General features: G+C 37.9%; 1 protein-coding gene across 1 annotated transcript in view; it reads left to right on the top strand.

Annotated features, from left to right (window-relative positions):
• The window catches only part of shtn1 (shootin 1), a 29,860-nt gene that overhangs the window by 19,506 nt on the left and 8,296 nt on the right, over positions 1-2,058 (top strand). Inside the window, exon 13 of the mRNA XM_025060969.1 lies at positions 1,287-1,393. Within this exon, the coding sequence (XP_024916737.1) occupies positions 1,287-1,393 (107 nt within the window). The remainder of the gene's footprint in view (positions 1-1,286; positions 1,394-2,058) is intronic.

The following is a 2,058-nucleotide window of genomic DNA, read 5'->3' as shown; positions in this document are numbered from 1 at the left end:
AAAAAAAAAAAATTGGGGAAAGCTAGTTTTCTCTAAAATTGAAATGCGAGTGTATGAAAATTAGTAAGGAAAATTTGCGTTTCCTTAGGTGTACAGAGAAGTTGTACGCTGTATTTATTTTGTTTCTTCATTTTCTGTTTTAAATCTTTTGCTCATTCCTTTTTTTCCTGTCCATCTTATTTCATTTTATTCTCTTCTCTGCGGCTTTTACGGCTTGTCATTCAATACCAGAGGAATGGTCTTAAATCGTTTTTTTTTTTCCTTTTTCCTCTCTTTGTAGTACTCCTTTTACAATTTTATTTTTCACCTTCTCTTTTGCAAATCAATGTCACTTCAGTGTATATTCGACACCGCTGAAGGAAAAACAGCAAGTGGCACATGAGAAATTCAAACGCAAACCTTCGAATCTGACCTCTTGGTTCACTGTGTTAAATTCTCCAATTAGCGCAAACAAAAGAAGAGGCCTTGACTTGTAAGAAGCGGCTAGGACATGAGTGGTGACTGAACAGGCTACACTCAGCCCACATTTTTCAAATTGTTTATGAATATTTGAGAAGTGAATTGGACACTGCACGAGGCATCTTCGGCTCTGACACCCGAATAATAGTCTCCTTTTGAGGACTTTGGAAAGAAAATATTTTAGTGTTGCCGTCACAGAAATTCTCAATTTGTGATATTTCAAAGACATTTGTCCAACAAATACTTCCACCAGCCGTGCATTCTAAATGTCTAGTGTGATTCATTTAAATATGATTATTCCATATTTTACTTTGTCGCCTTTTTCCCCTATTTGCAAACTTTAAAAAAAAGTAGATGAAAATAGGATTATTAAATTTTTTTTTCCTCACCAGTCCATGGTCAGGTAGGGTACCTGACCATTGACTGGTGAGAAAAAAAAAACTGGTGTACTTAAATATCCCCAATCCAGCCACGGTATTTGCTTTGATTCCGACACGGAGAGATCATTATGTTTCAAACAAGGGCAAACTGATTTATGACAAAATAAAGAGGAAAAAAAGCTCTGTTTCTTCAAATTAAACTACAGTCAGTGAATGTCAGGGGGCTGGTGTAATTATTTCAATGTCACTGCTACTGAATTAAACATTGCCTCGTACTTGTAAACTACTTAAAAACCCGTTTTGATAATGTTTTTTTTTTTTGTTTTTTTTTTATCGGACCATTGAAATGCATTGCACCTCATTAAAAATGACAGCTCTAGACCTCGATGTCTTACCTTTGTTGTGTATGTATGGAAATGCTTACGATGTGCATGCATATGTTACCAGGTCCAGACATAAGGCAGCAGGCTGTGGACGAAATGATGCAAAGAATCAAGAAAGGTGTACAGCTCCGACCAGTGGGAAAGCGACCGCCCAACCAACCCAGGAAACAGGTTCGTATTTCACTGGACACTAAAATGGCCATTTTCTACTTTCACACAACCTTCTCTATGTCCATGAACTTTTCTTCCTCTTTTCCTCCGGCCCACCAGCTCCACCATATTAAGACAGAACAGCTCACTATTTTACAATACAGTGGAACCTTCACAGTGGAAGGTATGTGCTATAACATAGAGCATACACCGCTAATACTACAAATCCTGTCAGTATATAGAGGCTGTATTGTGGCGGGCCAACTCTAGTACACACACACACACACACACCTAGTACACACACACACATATATATATATTGTAATGATATATATATATATTTACAGTATGTTGTTTGTGATTTAGTAGCAACATGTTATATAACAAAAGAGAGCCAGAGGTTTTGCTCAATACCTCATTGAAAAGCATCAGCTCATCTATTCCAGTGCTCTGATTGCCAACCATCACATTATTTCTAACCCGCATCCTCTTTCCAAAAGCATCAGAGCTTATTGAACCAGTCGACAGGTAGACTCCATTACCAGCCATCTGAAAAAGAAATTACAGAAAATAAAAGTGAGGTTGAGTCCTCTGTAGATTATGTCGATCAACATGTTTGCTGATGAAGTACTCACCAAAGTGAACTGACCGCTCATCAGAGGTGGAGAAACTGGGTGGGGGGGGAG

This window comes from Cynoglossus semilaevis, chromosome 12 (assembly GCF_000523025.1).
Source record: "Cynoglossus semilaevis isolate Cse_v1.0 chromosome 12, Cse_v1.0, whole genome shotgun sequence".
NCBI lineage: Eukaryota > Metazoa > Chordata > Actinopteri > Pleuronectiformes > Cynoglossidae > Cynoglossus > Cynoglossus semilaevis.
Note: the sequence above shows the minus strand (reverse complement) of the source record. Positions and strands in the feature narration are given on the sequence as shown.